A 25,247-nucleotide genomic window follows, 5' to 3' on the forward strand; every position below is an offset into this window, starting at 1 on the left:
CGTTCGCATCTTCCTACCATCCATAAACTTCATAATGTTTAGCTCCTTTAGCTGTTGGAGCATGAATGTAGTTTCCTCATCCATCCAGAAGTCTGTCTTCTGCTTATTGGTTGCCATGGTGTGTGTGTGTTTGTTTTTCTGGGAATTAGTGCACTGCTGCCACATCATCTCCTTCTTCTCCAGTCGGACTAAGTGGATACCTGCAGCAATTTTCAATTGAATTATCTAGGTGTTAGTCGAGCTATACGGCTAGTCCAGTTTCAGTTAGACTAAGCTGTTAACATGCATTTAAAAGTCTGGTTTCAGTCAGACTAAGCCAATAAATTGATTTCTCAAGCTGCATGTAAACGTACTGAGTGAGATGTTGATGAAGAACTGCAGGCAACAAGCTCTTACTGCACCTCTGCAAACAGCTCACCTCCAACAGGTAAACTTCTTTTACCTGCCCTGCTGTGGAAAAACACATGCAGCGAAAATAACAGGGGACTTTAGCCATGGATCAGCTTGCGACTGAACATGTAGCCCACTTAGTACAAAATATTGGGACATATATTGTGTATCGCCATGCAGCCTGAAATACTGAGATCTGAATTTTCGTCCATATCATCCAGCCCTATGGCCTGCCATGATCAAAACATCTGCCGGCACAAATAGATATTCTATTTTTGGAGCTGGACCAATCATTTGGAGTGTTTTAAAATAAATATACCATTGGTTATTTATAGCCTCACACTGTCTGAGCGCAGAGTGCACTCTAGGCACAGATGGAGCAGCAGAACGTCAGGTGCATTGAAAGTGAAACTTATAATCGTTCATTCTGCTGTGTCTGAACTGGGTTTAACTTGCCTCTGCAACAGCTGCCCCTCTCCGTTGAACTGATCTGATCAGCTCTGGATCAACAGATCATTTATCCACCCTGTGTCTTACGAATTGCTGGTGAGGAAAAAAACTGAACTCATGGAGAGCACTGGCTGCACTGCATTCACAGACCTGCAGAAACGTCCGAATTTAGAGAGGGGGCACAGAATGATACAAAGGGACACACGCATTTATAAGGAAAAAAAAACAACGTTTTTTAGTATTGTGTGCCATAGGGCTGCACGGTATATGCAGTAGACGGTAGAAATTATATAAATTTGGCCCACGGTAGAGATTTGCGCCCTACCGTCCTATCGTCGTCATTGCACCTGCCTGGTTCACGTCCGTGATTTAGCGTAGCACGTGCAACATGTGTTGCTGGAGAACTTGTGAGTGAGTGAGTGAGTGAGTTAATGTTTTATGAACAGCCCCGGACTTCTCAGACTCTTTTAGCGACTTACCGCTCAGAGTGAACTCATTCAGCATCTCCTCTGGCAGCAGCACAGCGTCTCTCCCTCTCCCCTCTCGCCGTGCGTACACGGGAGTTGGTTTTCGGCAAGAGAGTTTGTCATAAACCTTTGGTAATACAAACCTATGTGACGCTAGGGGCTCCACAAAAAACTCCATATGTGAATGTGTGATAGTTGTGGTATCATAGCAGCCTGTCACAGGTTACAGCGTGATGATTAGAGGAGAAATAGCAGAGCATAAAGGTCCAGGTGGAAAAAACACAACTCAACTCATTTAGGATTTTGCTAAAAGAAGGAAATTACCTTTTGATATAGATCCCAGGGGACATTTTGCACCATAGAGTGCTGGGTTTTAATTTTGAGTTTTGAGATCTGCATTCTGCACAATAAATGCTCTAAAAAATACATTATATCTTTGCTTTTGTTGTTATTGTTGTTGTTGTTGTTTTTTTTTTAATCAATTTAGCTTTGCTAAGGGACTACAAAACCCAATCAGAAACACTTCTATTATAACTTTTACACTTAAATTTATACCGCGATATATACTGTTACCGTGAAGGGATTTGATTTATACCGTGATATGAATTTTAGGTCATACCGCCCAGCCCTAGTGTGTCATAATAATGTCAGCTACCATCACATGTATGCTCTAATACTGTGGGAAACACTTCAAGTGGTCACTCGAGACGCATTCCAATGCCAGGTGTGAACAGACAGATATAGAGCCGTCCACTTGTCACCTGATCATCCAAGATGCATGTTAATACCAGGTGTAAACAGACTTTTAGTAGCTGTAGTAAGACAGCATGCAGTGACAGCTGGTTTATACTTGTTGGCTTAATTAATTGACAGTTGACTGTTCATTGTTGTTAGAAAGAGTCTTAGATTGTTTAAAAAAAAAGATGAAAACCATGAAGGTGAGTTGTGATGACCACAGGTTTGTTTGTAATGCAGAACCATTTAGTGATCATTTGACCAAAACCGACTTATTTTTGCAAAGTTGACTTAGTCTGCTGTGTGCAACTGTGTTGTTTTGGAACATGAAATATCAGACTCAACATTACTGATTCAGAGTGGAATTGGTGGTTTGAAAAACTGAATCCCTCGTGAAAACGTATTTATGACCGTCTTATCAAGTGTAAGCCTATCACCGTCTCTCTCCACCCTGGCCTCTATCTGTCATACCTTCTTCATCCTCTTATTATTTTGAATAGGCTGCATACCATGAATTCAAAAGAATATGGCCTGTGCCACCTATTGTCTGCATTCTTAAGTCCTCCCATAAAGTAAGAGTATTATCTGGGAGGGCTTTCTCGACACAAGGAAAAAGGTTAATCCAGCCATTTTGAGAGACACTCCTTGTCAAATATGAACAGCATGTCAATTTGATTTTGTTTGGTTATCCTATTGGTTTAGGCATTGTTAAGGTACAGATGGAAATTTGCTGTTTTGTTCTTAGATTCTGTATTCATTTGAGGGTGAGAGTTCTTAGTTTCACTTAAAGCTTGGCGACTTGATTTTCATATACAGGACTTTTTGCAGCAGAGATTTTCATATTGAAAATATTAAGTCCAAATGATTATCTGTAGCTCGAAATGAATTCTAGTGTACGCACATGAATTGCTGCAGACAAAATATGTTTGCCATGACAAACACCATCAGACAGTTTTACTTGATGACTCAGTGGTCTGTAGTACATTATTTATAGTAGCCAGTATATGCCTATTTCTCATGTAAATTCTGTATTTTTTGTGGTTTTTTTTAAGCTAGTTCAGTACCCCATATGTTTTACATATGTGTGTGTGTAGTTGACTTAAAGGTTTGCGTGTGTTTCATTATCTCCACCAGGTGAAAGCAGTGTTAATCTTGGCTGCTGTTTTAGATTTAGTCTTAGTCTTTAAGTGAAAATGCTTATGTATTAATAGTTCAGTAACTTTTATCCTTAATGGTTTTAGTAGATGACAATGCAAAACATTGTTGTTGATGAAAAGTCATGACATTTTAGTCAACTTTTAATCATTAGTTTTAGTCAAAATGTTTTTTTTTCCTTTTACACTAATCTTATTGGGTTAATACAGGTATAAGAATTTGGAATCAAGGTGACAGGTGTTATCAAGTGTTGAAATTTCATTTAGACGTAATTCTTTCTACAACTAGTTTCCACATGCTTACAAACTTACAGTACAACAAAAGAGTTTTCTCAAAAGCTTTGAGACCATAAATAAATAAATTGAGACAACTAGGATTTGTGCCCAGGTTCACTTTCAACTCTGACTCATTGATCTCACTGTTAAGAAGCAGGAAAAGAACTTTTATTTCCACCTGAATTCTTCTCAGTCTGCAGCATGTTAATCTGGAGGTTTGAATTCATGTCCTTTCAGAGAGTCTGTGATTAAAACTGGTCTTTCATATTTGTCAGAGAAAAGTGATCTGACTTCAGACTGTTTACTTACAGCACAGCTACACTCACAGATAACTGAACCTCCTACCTGCCTGTCAAAAAGCATCAATCCATAAACCTTTGGTAGATAGCCCAGATCTGATTTGAGTCCTGCAGGGATCAATAGGTGGCTGCTCGCTCTGCTGCAGTTCACTGGGAGTAAGCTGCTAACAGCCATCCCTGCTACTAACAAACTCCACAAATCCAGCAATGTGGCACTCCAATATCATACCATTAATATGGCATTAGAAAATAATTGCAAGTATGGTTGTTCTCGGCCTTCTAGTTTAAAATATTTTTCTAATGAGTTTCATAGAATAATTTATCATTCAATTCTCTCGTCTCCTTTCTGTCTCATCTCGTCAACGAAAGTGACACACATTTTGTCATATAATTATCAAGATCTATTTTTAACTTGTTTACATCTTGTCTTCATCATAGAAAAAAGGTCGTTGATGAACATTTTTGTTCATCGTTTTCATTAATGAAATTAACATTGGGCCTAGAGAGCATCATGGGTTTGGAACAATAAGTGAAATATTTAGTATGAACATTTATGACTATGCTCACGGACCTTTTGTGGTTCACAGTTGTTAAAAAACCTGTTTTATTGATTTTTTTTTTTATCATCATTGACTCTGATTGACTCTCATCAACTGACTTGTTTTAATTGGCTGGTAGGTGATACAGGTTTTAGCACAGTAACAACATTCAGCATTTAGAATGTTGAATCAGTGTCAGCACAGCGGAGCCTGTCCGTGAATGAAATCCCTGTGATTGTCAGTTCAGCTCAGTGCCAGAGAAGAGAAACCAAAGTGGGGCCTGTAAACAAAGAGCTAAAATCTAGAGGAAGTGAGGTCATAACAAATGTATGAGGTAAGACTTTTTTCTTAAGCCACTGAGGTCTTCAGCAGAAACATGGTTTGATGTGTCTGGGCCTGTAGGAGGTGGGAAGACAGCAGGAGGACAGATATTCTTCTTCCACCTAACCGATATCAGAAATTCAAAGGTTTTTTCAAAAATAGTTTTTAAGTAGTAATAATTATCTTTTATTGAGAATTATTTGTTAATTCCCTCCTTCTACTGTAGCTCTAGATGCCCATAGGGAAACTGGGGACCTTGATCTGTCATAGATGCAGTTTATGAGATTACAATACAAAGACTGCTGGTCTTTTAATGCTTCATTTTGAGTTTATGTAAGCGTATGCGTTTTGTGAGATAGAACAGCGACAGACATTTAAAAAATCCAGAGAACACTCTAATGAAACAATACATTAAAAAAACAGTGTATTTTCATGACTTCAGGGCTTATGCCATGACAGATTTTACAGAAACCCAAGTTATAATTTATTTAGACCTGACAACTGTGAACCATGAGAATTATGGTTCACAGAATTATCCCGATATGAGAATTTTGTAACAAAGCAGTAATATAGAGGAACTATAAGGGATAATCTAAAATCATCACCACACCTTATCTTAAATTTCTGCCAAAACCAACCATCCCCTTTTCTGTTTTTCTGTTTGTTTTTTGTTTGTTTGTTTTTTCAGAAAAGCAGCATGGTGGACAAAAAAATCTACATTGTCCAGGGTGAAGTTAGTACTGTTGTTGGAGCTATCAAGAGGAACTCAAGATGGAACACCCACACTCCACTGGTAAGTTTAACACAGCAATTCAGTATACAAACTTTGACACAGTTGAGGTTTAATTTACTGATAATATGAAACCTCTTGTGGGTGGGGTAATACTTAAAGGGACAGTTCACCCTAAAATTAAAAAAAAAAACATTATTTTTCCTCTTACCTGTAGTGCGATCTATCAGTCACCATAGTTTTGGTGTGAGTTGCTGAGGTCCAGACCCCGGTAAAAATTTCAGAGAGAAAAAAATAGAAGAAGCCCCAAACAGCATGGTAAACATAATAACACACCGTACAGCTTTTATTTTGAAATAACACGCAGGAAATTGTCTGATATATCGGCGGAACGCGGAAAACTTTAGTTCAGATGACAGGAAGACGACGATAATGCTAGCCATAGTCTAATTTGCCCCGCCAAAGTCTCCAAAAGTTGGCCAGATATAAAATGCGTCCGGTAAATGAACATCACTCTGTAGTGCTCCGGCTGGAGCGCCTCCTGAGAATTCTCTCTGCTCTGCTCTGCTTCATTAGTGCCGTACTACGGGTTGGGTCAAAAAAATGCGTCCTGAGCCGCGCTCTAGTGTGTGTGTGTGTGTGTGAGCGTGTGCGTGAGTGCGTGCGTGCGTGTGCGTGTGTATGTGTGTGTGTATGTGTGTGTGTGGGCATCGGGGTGAAACTCCGCCGTGCGCGATACAGAGAGCAGAGGAGAATTGTAAACATGCGACCATGTAGAGACAGAAATGACATGCCATCATGTAAATAAGATAAACATCATATTTTAGTATATTTAGTTTGTTTAATAAAAGGACAAGCTATAGACCTGTTCTATAGGCCTGGATATGAAGTGTCCATAGCGCCAAATAATATAACGGTAGTTTCCAAAGAGCTAAGACGAAAAAAAGAAAATAAATCAGCAGTGGCGGCATAAAGTTGCATATAGGGTAAACACTGGCCCTCCAGAGGCAGATCAGTACGTTAGTCATTTTTCTTTTGTTTACTAGAATGTTTAACCACTAGTCCTTAGCTCTATTTTAAGTGTAACCCTTCACCATAACATACCACTAGTGTGTTTATCAGTAAAAATAGAACATTTTTCACACATAAAAAGCACAAAGATGTTGATGATTGTGATGTTTTTTTACAACTTCAGTAATATCTGCTGTCTTATGTTCAACTCACAGTACTTGTGACATGTAACCAATCAGATAGTGCTGTGGGTTGGACATTGAGCAAGGCTACTGAGTGGTGGCTGCAAACAGAGGGGCTGTATCAGAGCCATAGAAGCGCATTTTCAATTAATTTATCGTATTTGCTAAAAACAAAACGGGCCTGTTCTGTTGAAGTCAATGGGGCGAGCACGGCAAATCACGTAATAATCCATCATATCTTTATTGTTTCACGTTTGATTGTAAAATCCTCCCACCATATTAAAAAACACACATTGCTGACTGATATTTTTTATCTAAATGTGCATATTTGTTTTCTTTACTGGTCGTTACTGGTCTCCAAACAGCTCATGGCTCTGTCCAGCAGCTGCATCTCTAGGCCCTGTTTGGTCCAAGATAGCTAACATTACATCATCATATATCAACAAAAGGGGATAGGTCCAACCTGTTACCACTGACCAGACTGCAGTTATAACCATATCAGTTCATTAATGGCTCTGATTATTATTCTGGCTGGACTTTATGATATGAACTGTCAGTTGGCAAATATCTGCCAAACAAGGACTTCTATAATGCATTGCATTTTGCCTCAGTGATTTACATTCGTACAAACATAAGTCATCTAATGCTAATTAGTAGGGATCGGATTGGGTATCGGTGCCGATCACGTTATTTTTACAAAATCGGAATTGGTAATAGAAGATCGGAGGAATCAAAACAACAAAAATGGTCAGGTTTTTCATCTGTGTTGTTCATTGTTGCCTCCGCTCTCCAATGTGTAAAGTGTGGCGATCCTGTATATTTTATAAATATATTTTTTTTATAAGACAGTCATCTGATGGCTTGCTCACCTCCAGACACTGAGGTACCTCCAGACACACCCACCGGTGCTATCGCCAGTGGGATGGCTCGATCAGCTGAGCCCAGGTAGACTGGCCCCTACATTATGCCGCTCTTGGCAGTATGACGAGAGCTGCCGGCAAGTGAGAAATGAGCCAGAAGTCCTCTGCATATTCAGCCTACCACGGCATTTTACACCGCTCAAAGTCTGCGAAATAGGTGCGCTTCCCTGTGGAATATCATCCATCCGGCCACCGGTCTTACCTCAGAGATTCTGCCACAGATATCAAGGGATCCTACAGAGCCTCCATGCCCGAAACAACACCGGAGTGTTACGGCATTCACCCACGGTCCTGTGAGTTGGCAAAAGCTGGGGGTTACTTTTCGCTTCATTATTCCTTATTTGGAACCTTCGGGCCGGCTTGATTTATTGTTTTGAAACTGAACTGAGTCAGAGCAAACAGTGGATTTTCTTTACCTCCTTGTTTGCGGGAAAACCTGGGGTGGAGTTTTCTTTTGTTTAACAACTGTGTGGATTGAACTGAATTGAACTGTGATATGTTATTTGGAAATCCTGGAGTGGAGTTTTTTTGTTTGAACTGACTGAACGGAACGGAGCATTTCTTTTCTTTGGTGAAAAAGATATATACTTTCTTGAAACTCATTACAGTTGTATTTGAATTTTTGTATAGTATAGTATAACTCTTTTGTTCTACAGAAACCAGGTAAAAACAGTTTAATTTTGATGTTGAGGGACCTGTTTATGGGTTTTATGGTTTCTTTGTGGGGTTTGACTGAGTAAAAGAAAAATATTTGTTTCATGTGTCAAACCGTTACAAAAGATATAGGCCTATTTTGCTTGTTGAAGAAAAGAAGAAGATATTGAATTTGTTTACATTTCGTGCTGCTGAACCACCGATAAGCTTTTTGGATACCATTTAAATAAAAAACAAACCTTACGGGACAACTTGGATGCATTCTTTTTTTTTTTTCTTTCTTAATGCTTTGCAAAGTCGGACTCGGTATCGGACTCGGTTTCAAAATAAAGGACTTGTATCGGATCGGATGCAAAAAAAATGTGATCGGGACATCCCTACTAATTAGCTAGTACACATAAGTCATGACAACGATAAAGCTTGAGAGGCCGTAACATTTGTTGTCACTCACCAACCCCACAGCTTTTTGTCTGTTTCTTTTACACAGGATGAGGATTATCGTTATTATAATGTTTATGGTCCAAATTAATGAAGTTTGATTAAACAGTGTTGTTGCTGGCTAACATTTGCTAAGCAAAGTGCAAATGTTAACTTAGTCCATTGATAAACAAAGTAACAAGTACCAGTACATCAGGTAAAGTGTGTTTTTTGATATGGTGGAAGGATTTTTCAATGAAAGGTGAAACGACAAAGATATGAGGGGTTACAGTGTGATTTGCTGTGCTCGCCCCAGTGACTCCAGTAGAACTAACATCAAACTCTGCTTCCAATGCAAAATTCAAACGCTGTCACTGATTTCACGTTATTTCCTTCTTGTATATTTTCATGAAGTAAACAGGGTCCAAAGCTGTTGCCATAGAATAGAATAATAGAATAGCAAAGGTCTATACTGTGTGCCAGTCAACAAGTGATTCTGATCCATCTGATGCTCTTTTCTATTCACACGAAGAGCTACTGTGTCAGCACATCTCTTTTGCTGTCTGTTTAGACACAACTAACAAATATGTGGAATACCTAATTTAAAAAACACAATCACAAACAGCTGTGATATTAGGCTATTTCTTTAAAAAAATGGAAAGAAAATAGACCAGATGCCAAAATTATCAACACAGCAAACTCATATCACAATAATTATAAAGGCTACATACACATGCTATATCTTGTTTTTTCTCAGGGCAATCTGGGCTATCCAGATTTGCCATCATTACATGTCCTTCTCTGTGCCTGTATTTTATATGAATTTTTCAATGAAAAAAAAAAATCTGTGTTACTAAATTCTTACATTTTTACATGTATCTCACCATAGCAAGTTGGAAGTCAACATATTCTGCCATATATGAAGAGGGGAGACTCTCTGGAATCTGGCAATATAAGAACTATGATGCTGGGACATTCTGTCACTTCAGTTGTCCAAAACATGTGGTTTGTGCCAGGCGTCATAATTGCCAGTATTTTTTCATTATTGCAAGAAATTCCATTGACTCATTCACAAGTCAAAAATGTGTTTTATCTGAAAGAAACATGCAATATTTACATCTAAGATAATAGAAAAATAGTAATATTATTCCTCACTATATGAAGTGGCTGACAACAAGATCTGTATAATGGATTATAAAGAAATTCGTCAGGTTTTTATTTTGTAGACAATTGATCTGTATTTATAGCGTGATGGGATGACAGCACAATGATGTGTTTGGTATCAACGGAAAGCTCCGGTCCTGTGCTTTCATGTGATATGCGTGGCATTTCTGTGCCACCCTGCGTTCTCGAGTAATCCATCCAAGAGTAATGTGTGTGCAAAGCTGTAAGAAAGCTTTGTTATACATAATTTAAGTTAAACTTTATCATTGTTTTTCCATTGGACTACCAGTAAGTGCTTGGTTGTGTCGGAAAGCTGAGGTTCCACTGTTTCACGTGATATGCGTGGCTTCTTGCTATGACGAACAGTTGCAGAGAAAATCAATAGAGGAACAGGTGTGAATTTGGACACACTTAGCGTCGTTCGGGCCCATGGGGTTAAACATAATTTAAGCTGTAGATTTTATTTTCCAAATATAATCGGATAGTTCAGTGTATCCTTTGGTTCGTAATGCGTACGGAACAGAAAGCCTTGTACCGAACGGTTCAATATGAATCTGTGTTGTTACACCACTAGTTGGTACCCTTAAGTGTACTGAATTTGTTACCCAATCCTGCTCACAGTGTGTGTATGTTGCTTGTGACATCATTGTCATTATCACTATCATCATTAGCATCACTTTGCTACACTGTTTTCTGATCAATGTGTTATCTTAGCTCTCATGAGTGCTAATTGGCTAGGCATTAATCAGGCTTGATGTCATTTAGTGTACGCCTGGTCTGTGAAATTTATAGTTTGTAGCAGGAGGCCTAGATCTAAACCAACACTTCCAATCTGAAGGGAGCTAGTTTAGCACCAGCGTGCTGCCTATTTGAAACTTTTGAAAACTTTTTTTTTTTTTTTTTTTGGCACATCCAGATCCATCAACATTTTCACATGTTGCTGTGATTTGAAAGTCACATCTAATGGTATCTTCCAGACCATCACCATTAATAAATAAATGATAGATATGAGATTATTATCCTAATGCATACATTCCCGGCCCTGACTGCATTTCAGCTATCTAATCAGGGACAGATTTCATTAACCTGTTAATTGAATATAAGAATGGTTATAGTTTTGTCTTAATTAATTGGGAGTGAGAGCTGCTTCCCCACAGTGTTAAATTATAATACATTAAGGTCTTATTTCTCTTGAGAGTCAACATGTTGGGCACTGCTTCTGTGTCAAAAACATCCTAAGTAGTATTACGGGTACATTTATGAGTCAGCCATTTCTGTTTTATGTAAAATATACTTAATAAGGTGAAGTTGGTGGTTTTGAAGCATGCATTTAGAACAATACATCCTGAAACTGAACATTAATGTATTGGATTAGATTCAACTACTCTAAATGGCAAATAGCATCTTAGATGTCCTCCCATGCTCCCATCATGTTCTCATCATGTTTGTTTCTCTGTCCAGGATGAAGAACAGGACCCATTACTGAACAGCTTTGGCCACGTCAAGGAAATACTCAACAACATAAAAGGTATGTAGGGCAGATGTAGGTCATATGTAAGGTGATGGGATCGGAACCAGTCTGAATGGAGCAGAACAAGCTGGTAAACTGACAGCCTTTATGAACCAGACTAAACAGGCACCAGATTTAGTCTGAACTGCACAGAGCATGTCAGGTGTGAAAGCACTCTGAATCTGCAAAAATACAAAATACTTTAAGTCTGATTCTGTCACTGGTAATCAGAGATTGTACAGTGGAAACTAACTGTCAGTTTATTTGGCTTTTAGTTTTCCTTGTTTTAACACATTACTTCAATAAATCTCAGTGTTGACCTCACCTCAGAGTTTCAGCATACTCTGATTACTTTAACACAGTGACTCCTTTTTGTTTCTATAGTAAGGAGATATTAAATCAGGGTAGCTCAGTAGATCTCCACAGAGAAATGCCCTGTCCTTTCACAGTTAGCAGTATTATCTCGTAATATCTGACAGTGTAAGTGAGTTTCTTAGTATTGATTAATATTGCCAAAACAATTATCACCATATTCCTGGAGGTACAGTTAAACAAAAACATATTTGGGTGGTCTAACAGAGTTTGTCTACTTAGCGTCATTATCAAGAACGGTCAATTTGATAGATAGCAGCAAAAGGTTTAAATGTTGTTAGTGATTGAAAGGAAAAAAAATGCAACATAACATGAGCTTAAAAGGTGTTGTCAATCAAGCGTAATCTGATCACGCCCCCTCCATTCTGACAAATGGTTTGAGCAGCCAAATTGGCTGTTTTTGACTAGATTTTTTAATTGTTATGAATTTATTTATTTTCACTTAGATTTTTGTGGATGCCTGATGAGACACCCATCTTTGATATATATGCATTTTTACTATTCCAAGCCACATTTCAATTGGCTTTAAAGAAATATTTTAGTATAGAAATATGTTAGTGTATGCTTTCAGTTATAGTTCTTAGAAAAAAGGAAAATCGGAGACAGCCAAAATCAGAACTGCCAGATCTGAAATTGGAATCAGGCAAGAAAATTGCAATTTGTGCACCTCAAGTAAGTGGTATGTAGAGGTTGAGTGCAAGTGTCTCCATACAAAAAAGAGAGGATGTCAAGCCATGCATTGGTTAGCACATTGCACTAACATTCATCTGAGACACATTTGTAAGTATATTACTTACAAATTTTCAAATTTTATTTTCAAACTATTATTGATACATTGTAGAAAGGAAAATCTGTCTATATGAGAATTTCCATTGAGTTTGTCATGCCAACAAAAATATAATGAGACTGTTCTGGGGGGTATTCCAGAAAGCGGGTTATGTGAAAACTCAGAGTAAGTTAACCCTGAGATGAGGGAAACTCCGAGTTATCCGTTCCAGAAAGAGAGGTAAATCAAACTCTGAGTCTGTCACCATGGTAACAGACTCTGTGAACATAACCTGCTCGCTGACAGGTTTTCTTCAATAAACCCTGAGTTTTTCCTCTGTCTTCTCCTTGCACACTGTTTCATTTCCTCATTCATTCAGTCCGTGTCAAAGCTTGTATCGAAGCGCATTAATTAGCGGAGATTTACCATCTGTCACAGTCTAAATCCTGCTGGATATTAGTTTGTTACTCAGGACTGCCTTAAGTTACTGAATTTATGCACATCAATCATTTCTTTGGACATCAGTTTTTGTCTTTACATTCAAATATTACACAGCGAGAATTCATCCTCAGCTCAGAATCAAACCTTTGTCCTTTTTATATTTATTATTTTTTATAACACTGTGCACAAGGATCAGACTGTCAGTCTGTTAGAGCAGCTCTGAAATGTTTATTGCTCATAATGTGTAGGTCTAATTATTTAAATTTTAAAAATCGGTATGAAGCTTTAGACACTTATCAATGACTAATGATCTATATCACTGATGTCATTGGTCGCACTGATGGAACATTCCTATTGCCTAATATTGGGGATTATATGTTCATATTTCTGAGTGAGCAATGGTGCAGCGTTTCAGTGTCTTTAAATTTACTACATTTGTAGCTGAAATAAAGTCACTGAATGCTGTTGAGTCAAGATACAAATAGATGTGCAACATTTTAAAAACTACTGTATTTTAACCTCAACGTCTTTTTAAGTGCAAATCACCAAACATATTATTACTGGGTCAGACTGTGAGTTTACAGTCATGTCTTTATGTCTTTGATCTATAGCCTAGCCTATATGTTTTAAAGCTTTCTATTTTTCAGTTGCTGCCTCCTGTGTTTTTCCCCATCAGATTAAATCTGAACAAATATATTATTATATATAATCAATATAATGTAATGTATCTACAGCCTGATACACAGTCAGATTCCACCACTTTATCTTCATTAAGGAAATGTAAGTCTGATAAATGATGAATAAATGGACAACACTGAATAAAACTTTTTTATTAACTTTATGGTTAACTTATTTACACTTTCCTCGCTCTGACTCAGGCTCTTCTTTTAAAGATAAACGTGCACCCTCTGCTACACATGCACTGATATCTCTACATCCACTGGATTAAAATGGAGGCGCTGTCTCTTACTTATCTATTGCCATGGTGAATCGTGGAGTTGGAGCTCCACTGATGATGGCTTTTTATTGTCGGTTTAACTCGGAGTGAACATACTCAGAGTTGACTGAACTAACTCAAATCAGCTGTTCTGGAACTGGTAACTCAGAATTTCCCATCTCAGGTTAAATGAACTCAGAGTTCAGGGTTAGACTCAGAGTTTGTTGAACCTTTTACCTGGAATACCCCTCCGGACTTCTTGTATTCTGCCATTTTCCAATATTGTGCACACACAATGTGCTAGGGGTGTAAATCACCAGTTTCATCATGATATGGTATTGATTCTTTGGACAACAATATGATATTTGCCGATATTTCAAAGACTGTCACTATACAATTTTGATTTGACACGATTCAGGGGCCTGCGCAGGGGCCTGACACAATCAGTTGCAGAAGAAGCTGCCAACTCTTTCTTTTATGCTCTTGGCCATAAAAGATGAAAAACAAAGAACAAATGATACATACATTCTGATGTATTAATCAAACTGGATGTCAGTAGAGGAAGTGATATAAGGGTCTGGTTGAGGAGTCTGGCATTCATTCACTCGAGAGCAGAGAGCATGGATGGGGTGAAAAGTAACTAGGGAGAAGATTGTGCTGCTTTGCTCTCCTTTTCCATCTCCCCCTTCTCTCCGTTATCATTAAGGTCAGGTTTGCAACTAGAAAAAAAAAACACCACTTTTGTAAATCTTTGTAGCTTCAATGCTGTTATCATGTAATGCTCTGTGCTGGCAAGTTAGGGCTAAGGGTTAAGATTGAACATGGACTTCCTCCAGTTTAACCACACTACAATTCAGAGCCTGTTTATACCTGGTATATTGTGTGTCCTGTTTTATCAGATGACATGAGTATAGCTCTGTATCTGTCTGGTTACACCTGGCATCAAAATGAGTGACTTGAGTGACTACGTGTGATCGGATCTCATTTTCCCCCCTCTATATACAAATAGACATATACATCATTTCCATTTGCAAAGAACAAACGTGTTGTTTTTTTTAACTGGCAGGAGGTTTGTCATGCTATACGCGCACTTACAGCTATTTGTACTTAAAATGGGTGAAATCTTGGAGCGTCAGTAGCGTAGTGGATAGTGCCGGCACCCCATGTACAGAGGCGATGCCTCGCTGCAGCGGTCGCAGGTTCGATTCCGGCTTGCAACCATTTGCTCCGGCTTGCAACCATTTGCTGCGTATCACCACCCCATGTCACCCCGCTCTCTCTCTCACCCCATTTCACTCTCTCCTGTTCATTAAAGGCAAAAGCCTGAAAAAATAATCTTAAAGAAAAAATTAAAAATGGGTGGAATCTTATTTTTATGATAGAGCTGTGGGCAGTGTACTGATTGGCACAGCCCCTCCTTGTGTCTCTGGTCTCTCTCTCTTTATCATGATATAAGCATTCGCTGGCCTGGGAGGAGAGCAGCTCTGGGGATGGTCCTTCAGTACTGAGTCTAATCTGTGTAACAGCAACAACAGACAGTTTAAGCCAGATGAGCAGGGATGTCAAATGACAAGGCGGTCCTTTAGTGTGGTCCATGACACATTAGTGTATGCACTGTTAAGAATATAGCCATATGTGGCCCAGACCACCTCCGAATGTGGCCTTAGCAATTGGATCTTAAGGCACATTGAGGACACATTGCAAGGCTTAAAATACTTTTTTGTAATGTAATTTTTAAAATTACTTACACCTTTTTTTTCCTGCACCATTTGTTTCTACTGGACCTTTATGTGTATTTGCCCTTCTTTATCCGCATTCTGCTACAGCAGTAGTAAGCTTCTTCAGTGAGCCAGCATGTACAATGTCAGGACCTCCCCTAAGTGGAATGCAGCATGTTAACTAAATACACCTGGGCTTTTCCTACTAGGTCAAATCAAAAAAGTTAAATAAAAGTCCGTGAAAGGGACATTTTAAAAAAAGTTTATCAGCAAATCTAATACGGACTTAAAAAAAGGACAATAGGACTTCTTGGTGACTTCTTTTCTTTTCTTTTCTATACGTATTTATTCATATTAATAATTGATTCATTCATTTATTAATATTACTTATTGACTATTGACCATTAGACTTTAATAACCAACTTGCCATAATTACAAAAATGAATGCTGTTTTTATTAAACTAAATATGACGCTGGAAGTTTTAAAAAAAAAATCCAATTTTTTTCATAAAATGTTGATTAAAAAATAGGACACACACGACATAGCAGTTCATATGGGATTTTAGTTCTTTTTCTGTGTAGTGATATATTTTCATATTAAATTTGCATTACTGGGACACATTACATGGCAGTTATTGAATGGGTGCCATTATTTTTAATAAAAATATTTATGTAAAAGAAGAACTACACATTGGTAATCAGAGTAAGTGTGCATGAGACCAATTTAGTAATCAAGGTGTTGAATTTTCTTTCCAATTTTACATGCACTACCATACATATGCATGTGATATTTTGAGCCTTTTATTGGGTACATTCACACCTGCACAGGGGGCTGTCTACTTGTGATCCAGTCAACCAAGACACATGTTAAAATCTGGTATAATCAAGCCCAAAGTGTGGTGACTGATCTTTTGTGAGTCCGAATGTGTGTAAATGCAGTGATGGTGTCAGCGCCCTTTCTTCTGAGAGACCCAAGCTGGCGCTGAGGACAATCCTGCATGTTGTCATGCCTTTGCAATGAGAGTCTTGGCAGCTCCCACAGTCCTACAGCTTCAGTTGTACTAGTTGTGAGCAATGGGAAAGATGCAACATATGGAGCTGCACAGTCTGAGCCCCCACCACTGCCTCCTTCCTCTAGGGAATGTCTCTGCTGCTGTGAGATGGACAGGCACTGCTGGTTGAGGAAGAATCACCACACTGGTTAACCTTCCTCTTTCCTTTCAGCCCTCAATTTACCAAAAGCCTATGTTCCTCTGTCACCCACACTTCAACTGATTTCATTACTGCTACTGTATTTGAATAGAATGGAAGTTGAATACACACACACACACACACACACACACACACACACACACACACACACACACACCAACAGAAAAAACTGCTTTTTTCGGTCATTTGCATGAAGTAATGAGTCCATGTCAAGGATGTTTGAAAGCCTTGTTGCATCCTTAAGCCCAAATCCCCTGTGCACCTAGTCTCTGAAATGTTACATCCATGCCCTGATGAGAGACAAAATGGAGATCAAATAACCACAGTAGAGCTCAATTCTGTGCTTGGCAGACTGATCAATTTGTTTTGTTTTTGCTGCAGCATAACAACCTAATAGATCTCTCATACAGAAACATAGCAGTATTTTGGTAGGGAATCTTGTGGGTAGGCTGTGTTTTGCTGCTACTTTGAGGCTTCACAGTGGCCCAGCTGTCTGCTTAATGGAAGCCCAGTAATTCTATTCACTCAGGTGTGTATCTCCGCTCCCTCTAACAACTAAAGCCAACCAACAAAGGAAATATGAATTAGTCCCCACAAGGTTTCTCAGCCCCTCTGTCTTCTCTTATTTTCTTTCTTTCTATATTTCTCTGTCGCTCTCTCTGTCTGGCTGAAGGTTTCACCGCTCTGGCGGTACTGTTCTGTTGTAACTAGTGTGATTGACAGGGCCATGTGCCATGGAGTTGGAGAGTAGTGCAGCTGGAAGTATATCATCTGCAATTTTAGTTGGGTAAATATAGCAGGGAGGCTTGTCAAGCAGAGAGATAAATTGTTCTGGGAAAGGAAGTCTTGTCTCTCTTTTCTGAAAGCAGAAAAAAAAAGTTTCCTTCTTCTTCTGGAAAATGTAAGGTCCCCTCTCGACTCCCTAACAATGAGAGCACAGTTGAAAACGCTGGGCAAACCATGGACCATGTGTTGTGATGCTTCAGCTCTACCTTGCTCAGTCAAGCTGGGCAAATCAGTCCCAGGAAGCAGGGGCCTTTCTTCTGATTTGAGGGGCATGGTTTGGATTGAGCCTCATATCTAATGCCCCATCCCTAACCTTATTAGACCCATATAATTGAGTGCTTTCCACAGCTTTGTGGCTAGCATCTGTCTTTAAATAAGTACTGGCTCACAAACAGTAATCGTGCTTTCTGTCCTACAAATGTTGTTTGATTTTATACTTAAAGAACATATGTTGTATATTGTGTTTATAATAACAATTAAAGAAAGCCGTGACATACTTAAATATTTACAGCTACTTGATCGAATCAACAAGTAAGATCATTTAAGCTAACAAAGATCAAAACCAGGCACTTTTCCCATTTTACCTGCTGATGCCTTGTGTCTTACAGCTTAAAAGCTCAGTTTTTAGTTTTGGCAGCTTGCAAAAACTTTAAAAGCTGCAAAGCTTTACTTTGTTGGTAGTGCATCCCACCACAGCACAGCTTTTATGTATTTCTGTGTTGTTTGCTAGCAGACGGTAATGACAAGGAGGCACCTTCATGCAACGGAGAGCAATGAATTGTTATCCCCTCTAGTGGGGGTGGAACTTAAATGTGCTCTGTCTCTAATAGAAGCAGTACAAGGAGGAGGGAGAACAGGGTTGGATTTTATTTCATAGATTATCTGTGTCATGTAGGGCAGTGTGGATGTAGTGACAGTTTCAACAAATATGACAAAAAGCTTTTTTTTTTTTTTTTTTTTTAAATAAAAGTTACTAACTTGCTTTAAACCTATAGAAAACTTTGATTGTTAATATCACATATGCCTTAGTGGATAGTTGGCTAAAGGGGGCAGTAGCCATTGCAGTGACATGAATAGCCATGTGGGTTGTGTTATGTATAATTTAGACACTACACTGGAATTAAAAACAAGCAACTGATGGTGACATATTGGCTCTAAGATTTGATGTGTTGTTGCATATCTACCAAATGTAAGAATGCAGAAAAACATTGTTATTATTGTGTTTGGTGTTTTAACATCTGAAATATTGTTTAGAGCTGCAGATTGAGTCTTTATCTTTTACCTGGCATTGAGGAGATCTCTCCCGTATGGGATTGTCATCACACAGACAAATCTTTCTCTATCTCTAGTTGAATAATTCTGTAGATTTATTTTATTGCTGGACTGTACCTCAGAGAGTAAGAGAGCTCAGAGAACAGCCCCTCAGTCTGACATACATTTTATTTCCTCTCTTGCTCATCTGTTTTTTTTTTTCAGTTGCACCTTTTTATCCAGAAGTCACTGAGCTTCAGCTTCTCAAATCTTCAATTTTTTCTCCTCTCCCATCAACCCCCTCTGCTGCAGTGAAGGTCAGATTTTTGACAAGTCTGCAGAAGAAACAGTCTGCTCCTAAATCCCTTCATTTTTATTCATACAAATACAGGGTTAGAGCCCCTTGCAGCCCCCTAGATACAAAGCCAGAGTGGCCTTTTGACTGACAGCTTTCTCCTTTTCGTCCAAACACTAACGAAATTCACAAGCACACCTCTAATTGACTGGACTTACCAGCATAGCACCAGAGGTAGATATCAGGGGGCATGGCAGTGGATTTGCAGAATAAAGATTGTGGAGGATGATTTGATTACTCTCGAGCTGACCTTTACAATAATTATCCTGGTTTCCCCAAAGCAAAGCACAATGCATAGGTGATTTGGCATGGATAGTTGAATTATGACAAAAATAATACATTTTTAATCAAGTAGTTTGAGGACCCAACATGTAACTCTCATTCATTCATTTTATCAGTTGCAATAAAATGAACGTACTTAGTTGCACCATTATCATAGTTGTTTTTGAAATGTTTCCTTTTGTTTTCACATAGCCTAATCCATGCACCGCTGGCAACCTCACTAATTCATCACATTTTACGGTCATGTCAGTCATCAAGAGAGAAAGCACACATGCCGTCCCTCTCAGTGTTATTTCAAGGTCAAACATGAGTGTGTGTTGTCTATGTCCCCAGCTGTGGTCAGGCAGACGCTGGTGGGCCTCCGGGGCTTGCAGCCCTAGCACTTGGGATCTGGCTGTGGCCTTTTACCCTCCCTTACACCCTCTCACCCCTCCCTTCCTCTTCACTGCCACCTGATCTTCACACATATATCATTCCCAATTGAACCGGCAGAAGGCAGCTGGCAAATGCCGAGTAAGAGGAACCATAATTCATGTCGCTCAGCCACTTATGCAAATATGTTTACTCATGAAGGCATTCTGGGCAAGGAGAATCTGCCTCACGGCAATTCTTTACATGTCTGCCGCATGGCCCCGGTGTCCCGTAGCTTTAAGCGTGAGATCATGGGTTAAATTCTCAGTCCTGCTGTCAGTGTTATTTTTATGACATGGTCAAAAGACAATAAACTGAGTGGCCAGAGTTGTCACTTACATTAATGCCTTGTCACATTTACCTAGACTTAGACGCTGGGTGGGCATAGTGCCAACATAAGTAAAACCCTTAATATTTGTGCATGCACATATTTCCATTATTGATTAGTCTGCTTGATTTCTTTTATTTGATTAGTGATTTGGTTTATGAAATGACGGACTCTCGCAGGCGCAGAATGTATGTGCCGGTTGGCTGTTGGCTGTAGCCTGTGCGATGTGTTCATATGCAAATTTTTGGCAGAGACACAGGAGAAGTGGGGCGACACAGCAGGGGGCTTTTGTCGCAGCTAGTTCTCTGAAGTGGGTTTTGGTGTGTCTGTGCTTTTACTGTTGCTCTAGTGATGGGCCACTTTTGCCACTGTTGGGAAGTAGGCCTTAGCTAATGAAGTTGGTGATGGATTAATCAAACACTTTTTTTATGTATTGTTTTGTCTATAAGGGACTGATTATACAGCGTTGCCTGACCTAAAAAACAAAATTCAGGTCATCTCTTACTCTTAAATAAATCAGACTAAATGCCTTATATAGGCATTATAAAGAATACAAATAATAGATGCATTGGTGTGTAGTTGTGAGTGATGGTTGATAGGAGGCATCATGGATTATACAGGTGTTATAGATTGGCAAGCCTTTGGCTTAACAGTTGTAAAAGTCACCATCAAAAGCACTGTGATTAATAGGAGTTCCTCCTTCTCCCCAGACAGGCTGCCACCTAGTACTGGTTAGTAGCTGTAAATCTGGCCAGCTAATAGTGCCCTAACCGGGGACTGACAGGCAGGGCTTAGGCCCAGTGTGAAGAGGGGATGCAACTGTTGTACTGTTTCAGAGGCTCTCATCAATGTGCTGAGTGGATGGAGCGTCCCAGCAGAGGGCTATTAATCATGCCGGCTGAATCAGGCATGGACAGAGCTGAGGGTTAGATGGAGGAGAGGGTCCAGGGTGCGGCGGAGGATATGGAAGTGCTGACAGGAACAGTGGACAAGATGTGAGCAAAACAAACTAGCCCCCATGAGCACCCAAAGAGAGGAAGAGGAGGTGGAGGGCAGGCTGAGCCAGGGCTTGGACACAACACATGTGCTTTGCATTCACATAAAAGCCTCCAACGTTCACAAAGGAGTTTAATAAAAATTTTTTTTTTTTTTTAAATTTGATATTGTATCTGATTTTGCATTGTATTATTAAACACACAAATGGGTTTGATAATACAGACAATCCACTTATTTGCACTAGGGCTGCCCTCTAAAAGTCGATGATTAGAATCATCAGTCGGAGAACCCTCAGTTGACTGAGACTCCTTCAAGTTGAGCAGTTCTTTTTTTTTTTTTTTTAGTCAGTCAGTGTGCATTGTACCTCCCCAGATTTAGCTGCAGAGTGAGCACTCCTAACTTCCATGCTCCTTTCTGGTACAGGCAATGAGGTGGAAGCAACTGTCGGAAGGAAGAGAGGTATTATCTTCTGCTTTCTCCTGAGAAGCGGTGACTTTACAACTCACTGCAACTTCATGCAATACAGTCTCTTGCTTTTGATTGATATCTAGTGAGGGCAAAAAATGTTGTCGCACATTTTCGTTTGTGTAGTTAGCATTGGTGATACACCAATTTATTGGCTGAACAACGGTATTGGCAGATGTTCACCTTGTTGACCGTCATTGGCTTATCGGTAAATAAGATATTTACCAATGGCAGTGGCTGATGTTTTATTTTCGTTTCACATCTATTCTGAATAGGCTATAAAGTAGGGCTCCAGACTAAAGGCCATAAACTCAAATTAATGTGCAGGTGTGACAAGAATACAATTACTATTTGCTGAATGGGCTTTGTGTTCTCTAACTGTTGTGTGACGAGATGGTGAGTAGCAGTCAGCGCCCTGATACTGGGAAAACATGTTTGGGATGAACAGAGATCTTCTCCAGGATGCCTATGGGACAAAAGGATGCAGTAAACGCACTGTCATCCCTATTGTTTCCCTAATAACGCTGTATTGTAAACAAACAATCTGTGAGAGCTAGTTAATGTAAGCTGTTAAATGTATGCAGCCAGTGGCTGCAACTACAAGTTTTTTCATGTGAACGGTTATAGTAAAGGATGTTTCATAAATTTGTATGATTGAATTTGTGCTCATTTAAAGAAAGTCTAATGAAGGGATTAATTACCTTAAAGTAGTTCAGTTGTTTTTTTATTGTGTAGAGTTCTTGTCACCATCTAGAGAGGCAACAATAAATTACTTTAAATGTTTATGATTTTAACCAGATTTTATTCTCTCCCTCATTAGCACCCATTTGCCTATGTGGACATTGGCAAATATATTTGTCCCAGTTTGTAACAAACAGTCATACAGGTAGAAAACAAACCTCCAGGTTAGTCAAACTTATTTGGAAGACAAAACAAAGGCAAACAATAAAATAATAATCCAAACTGTCTGTAAACTTCCTGCTTCAGCTTTGACCATCTACTCATAGTTCTACCTTCAAAGTGAAAAAGTGGTAGCTAGGCTTTGGCGGTATCTGTTTTTTCATACTTTCATGCTTTTTCTGACATTTCACCGGGATATACAATATATGACAGTATTTATGTAAAAACAAACAAAAAACAGCGGCTACACCCCTCCAAGCGGCTGCAGTTTACTATATTCCATAAGCTCTCTAAGATTTTTTTAATCTAATAAACTCGCAAAACACTTGACACTCAAAATAAAACTCATCAGTTCCAGCAATCACCAGCTCTAGGTTAGTTGAAATAAACCCTTAATTCATCGAGTTAGGACGCCTTCACACTGGCGCTGTTTGGTCCGCTTTAAACGAACCCTGGTCTGCTTCCACGGATAGTTCGTTTTTTTTTTTGGAGTGGTGTGAACGCTCATTCGAACTCTGGTGCGGACCAAACGAGCGAACCCTGGTCCGCTTGAAAACTGGGGGTCTCGGTTCACTTGCAAGTGCAAACGGACTATCCAGCGAACCAAAGAGAGAAGGTAAACCAAAGAGAGAAAGTGACGCAGAGTGCGGTGCATTTTGGGTAGAAAAAAAAACTAAGCCAACAGCAGAGGTCAAAAAAAAGGAAAAAGCTGGGTTTGAACACCAGCGTAAAAACAGAAACCCCAAGACTGCATAAATTTGGTGTTGCTCCATTGTTTTTGTGGTGACCAAGCCGGATGGATTTCCGTTTTTGGTCGTGGCCAATCGTTGAGCCGGGTTTTCTTCTTCGTCATGCTTTTTTTCTTCCTGGTCAGTGGCCTTTTTGGGCAATACTGCCCCCAAATGAGCAGCTGTTGTAATTGCGTGACATTGTCCAGGCGGTTTGGTATGTGCAGTGAACGTGAGCCGAACCAAATGAAGGAATGAAATTTTTCAGCATTTCCCGCCCAATCGAACCGAGGCCCCTGGACTGTCTTGGTGTGAATGTGCCCTTAGATGTGAAAAACACTGTTTTTTTCTGCGGTTTCTCTCTGCCATTGCCAGTCAGCTGTTGACAGTCCTGTAAAGTTATCCCCATGGCCTACAGTTGCCTTTTTCTCAGCTGAGCTGCCTGTTCCACCAGTCAAGTCTGATCTGCGGTGGCATGTGCTGTGCACTGCAATACATCACCTCAATACAGCATCCCTGTATTAATTTAATAGAAAGAGGAACACCTGCATTTTTGACAGTATTGAAAATCATACTGTGTAGATTTTTGAATACCGCACTATACTGTTATACCTTGATACTGCCGAAGCCTTGTAGCTGCAGAATTTTCTGACCACTCATGTTTGTTACCCATTTGGACTCGGTTTTGACGGCTGTTTTCTTCTCTATGGGTGACCCACTGAGTCAAATGGATCAGATAAGGTCCAGACCTTCTCTGTGTTGTCAGCTGTGAGTCCTTGGTGAGGATTTAGTGTTTTCCTCTTTGCAACCTGGATTGTGTTTTAATGTTCTATTAAGCATATTCTTATGAGGTGGTAATTGGGGATTAGCATGAGACACATACCCGACCCACACCCACCTTACTCTACCCCAGAATTAATGGGCCGTGAGTTCAGTGTTGCTTGAATTACTTCACACTGAGGTCTGAGCATTTATGAAATGGGGTATTGAGGTAGGGTTTGCGATGCTTCAACACCTCAGTGCCTGCTTTTCACTGGAGGTCTGCTCTAAAAACAGACTCATGGTCTGCATGTGGTGACATGTTGATTGGCCGAACAGCATTTTTAAGATCGACTATACAAGCTGGTATGACTGATTTCTGAAGATGTCAAGTGTACGTTTTCAATGTGTAAATGAGCGTGTCTAGTTTAGCCCCCAATTAAAGCAGAGATAGTGAGCATCTGATTTTTTTAGATGACCTGCTGTGCTGACTTTGTGTATTTTTTCTGAGTTATCAACGTACTGTAACTTGAAAGTTACTTGAAAGTCACATAACGCACACAGCTAGTCATCAAACATCAGCTGACTGAAGGATATATATCTGTTACACTAACTACAGTCTAAAGTTATTTGCTTGGTATGCCTGATTAGATTACTTCAGGTGTTTAGCAGTTAGTGAAATATCCAACCACGTAGCCTTAACTTTTTACCGTAACTTTTTAAAGAAGAATTTGAAAATGTAAATGACAGTTGTTTGGACATAAAAAACACTTTATCTGCTGATCTTTACAAATCAAGGCATGATAGTCTTACATTAATTGAAAATTCAACCAATCGTGACCATTTACCCAAAACCCTGGGAAAAAATTGCAAAGTCCTCAGCTTCATGTCCAGGGGTGTGTTGACGCTGGAAGAAAGCCGACAGAGCCCGCCGCTCTCCCTCCCTCCCTCTGGTTCTCCTCGTAGAGGAGCAGAGCCCAGCCTGGGTCAGCGATGTTTGCTGGAGGCTGCTTAGGGGCTGGCCTGGCAGCTTGTCATTTTTTTCCTGGGGGTTTCGTGCCCCTGCCTTCCGGATAGGCACACTTGTCCTTCCAGACAAAGTATCAACAGACAGCAATGTTTTTAATCAACATTTTCAAATAGCTAGCATGCTAGCTAGGCTGGCTAACAATGGCAACGAGAAACAAATATTTATGATCCATTTTCTGATTGATAATCTAAACAAAGAACATGTTTCCTTCTGGGGATCTTTGTTGAATTCTGTAATGATATTCAGTTTTGATCAAGGGGTTGATAAGCACACAGTGCTACTAGTGTAGCT

General features: G+C 39.5%; 1 protein-coding gene across 2 annotated transcripts in view; it reads left to right on the forward strand.

The window, feature by feature from the left end:
* gbf1 (golgi brefeldin A resistant guanine nucleotide exchange factor 1) overlaps positions 1 to 25,247 on the forward strand; it is a 239,332-nt gene that overhangs the window by 7,429 nt on the left and 206,656 nt on the right. For both annotated transcript variants that reach the window (XM_049601155.1, XM_049601154.1), the window contains exons 2-3: positions 5,320 to 5,424; positions 11,171 to 11,237. In XM_049601155.1, coding sequence (XP_049457112.1) covers positions 5,329 to 5,424; positions 11,171 to 11,237 — 163 coding nt within the window. In that variant the 5' untranslated portion in view covers positions 5,320 to 5,328. The remainder of the gene's footprint in view (positions 1 to 5,319; positions 5,425 to 11,170; positions 11,238 to 25,247) is intronic.

This window comes from Epinephelus fuscoguttatus, linkage group LG16 (genome assembly GCF_011397635.1).
Source record: "Epinephelus fuscoguttatus linkage group LG16, E.fuscoguttatus.final_Chr_v1".
Classification (NCBI taxonomy): Eukaryota; Metazoa; Chordata; class Actinopteri; order Perciformes; family Serranidae; genus Epinephelus; species Epinephelus fuscoguttatus.